The sequence below is a fragment of the Anneissia japonica genome, unplaced genomic scaffold, assembly GCF_011630105.1.
Source record: "Anneissia japonica isolate Jap-2015-1 unplaced genomic scaffold, ASM1163010v1 scaffold248_len14902_cov215, whole genome shotgun sequence".
Taxonomy (NCBI): domain Eukaryota; kingdom Metazoa; phylum Echinodermata; class Crinoidea; order Comatulida; family Comatulidae; genus Anneissia; species Anneissia japonica.
In genome coordinates, this window is record NW_022695698.1 from 13,171 (window position 1) to 14,635 (window position 1,465).

The following is a 1,465-nucleotide window of genomic DNA, read 5'->3' on the forward strand; positions in this document are numbered from 1 at the left end:
GGACCGTGATAGTATCTTACCTTGAATATTCCTTCATAAGGATTCCAGTCTAAATGTTGGTTTAATTTGTTTCTCTTACTCTTGGTCCGTTGGGTTTCCAATCTTGGGGGTAGTGTTGATGGGGTCTGTGTAAAATAACATTTTGGTTTAAAATGTCACTGAACTGGAAATATTAGGAAGAATTCTTAACCTTACGAAAATGATAACGAATACGAATACGTCATAATCATTATCGTTATTCGTGCCTAAAACATTTTTGACAATATGCAGCTGTACAAGCTGAATATAATCCTTGATCCATACAAAGGGCAAAAATCACTTATGTTGTTTTAGAGATACTACTGTATGGAAAGGATTGGCTAAAAATTTGATGAGTACCGGTAACCGTATTTGTTATCGTTTTCATAAACTTGCGAAAACTCCTAATTATTGATGATGAGGATAAAGATGACGATGCCGACTATAACGATTATGATGACGATGACAAGACGACGATAATTATGATGATGATGATAATAATAATAATAATAATAATAATAATAATAATAATAATAATAATGATAATAATAATAATAATAATAATAATAATAATAATAATGATGATGATGAAAATAATGAGTGACGATGATGATTACCACAATGATGACGATCAAAATAACAATAATCATAAGGATGATAAGTGTAATGATAATAATACTGAAAGACACTGTAATGAAATGACAATGACAATTTTAAAGACAATTTGTAGTTTGTAATACGAAAAGAAATAAATATATAAAGTAGATGATTAAACTAATTAATTACTGACAACAAAAGTTAGCTAGGAATCTGTCAGTTAACATAATCAATATATATCAACACGACGCAGAAGTAGTGGTTCGTTCATTACGGGTATTTATTAGTTTCTAAACTTTACATCGATAAGAAAAGAAAAACCGATAGTTGCAAATTAACTTACCTTGAACATTCCTTCATAAGGTTTCAGGTCTAAATATTGGCTTAATTTGCTTTTCTTAGTCAACTGCGTTTCCGATGGTGGGTTTGGTTGATTCTGAGTAAATAGCACTCGTTGGTTTAAAATGTCATTGTATTGTGCCAACAAAGACAATGTGTACAGATCTTTTCCAACAGGGCGCGGTGGTCCTTCGACAGGAATGTCTTGGACAAGACGAGTTGATAGCATTCTCTGAAATAATTATGTTCTTAAACTTTATTGTGATTACATAAATTCAAAATATATTTATTTATAAGGCTTATCCTTAATTTTGATTACAATACAAATAATAGTCATGATGACGTCACCAAATCTGATTAAGGGATTCTGATCAGATGATTGATGACTGGTGCTGGCAGAAGTATAGAAGTGTATCAGCATTTTATTTGTCACTAACTTTATGGTCTATTTTAATTTCAATTGATTTAAGTACACCTACTTCACCTAGGCATATATCGCAAACATTAATTT

General features: G+C 30.7%; 1 protein-coding gene across 1 annotated transcript in view; it reads right to left on the reverse strand.

Annotated features, from left to right (window-relative positions):
* Positions 1-1,199, reverse strand: part of LOC117101527 — a 5,247-nt gene extending 4,048 nt beyond the window's left edge. Inside the window, exons 1-2 of the mRNA XM_033241502.1 lie at positions 959-1,199; positions 21-125 (exon numbers count right to left, since the gene is read on the reverse strand). Coding sequence (XP_033097393.1) covers positions 21-125; positions 959-1,183 — 330 coding nt within the window. The 5' untranslated portion in view covers positions 1,184-1,199. The remainder of the gene's footprint in view (positions 1-20; positions 126-958) is intronic.
* Between the last annotated feature and the right edge of the window lie 266 nt (positions 1,200-1,465).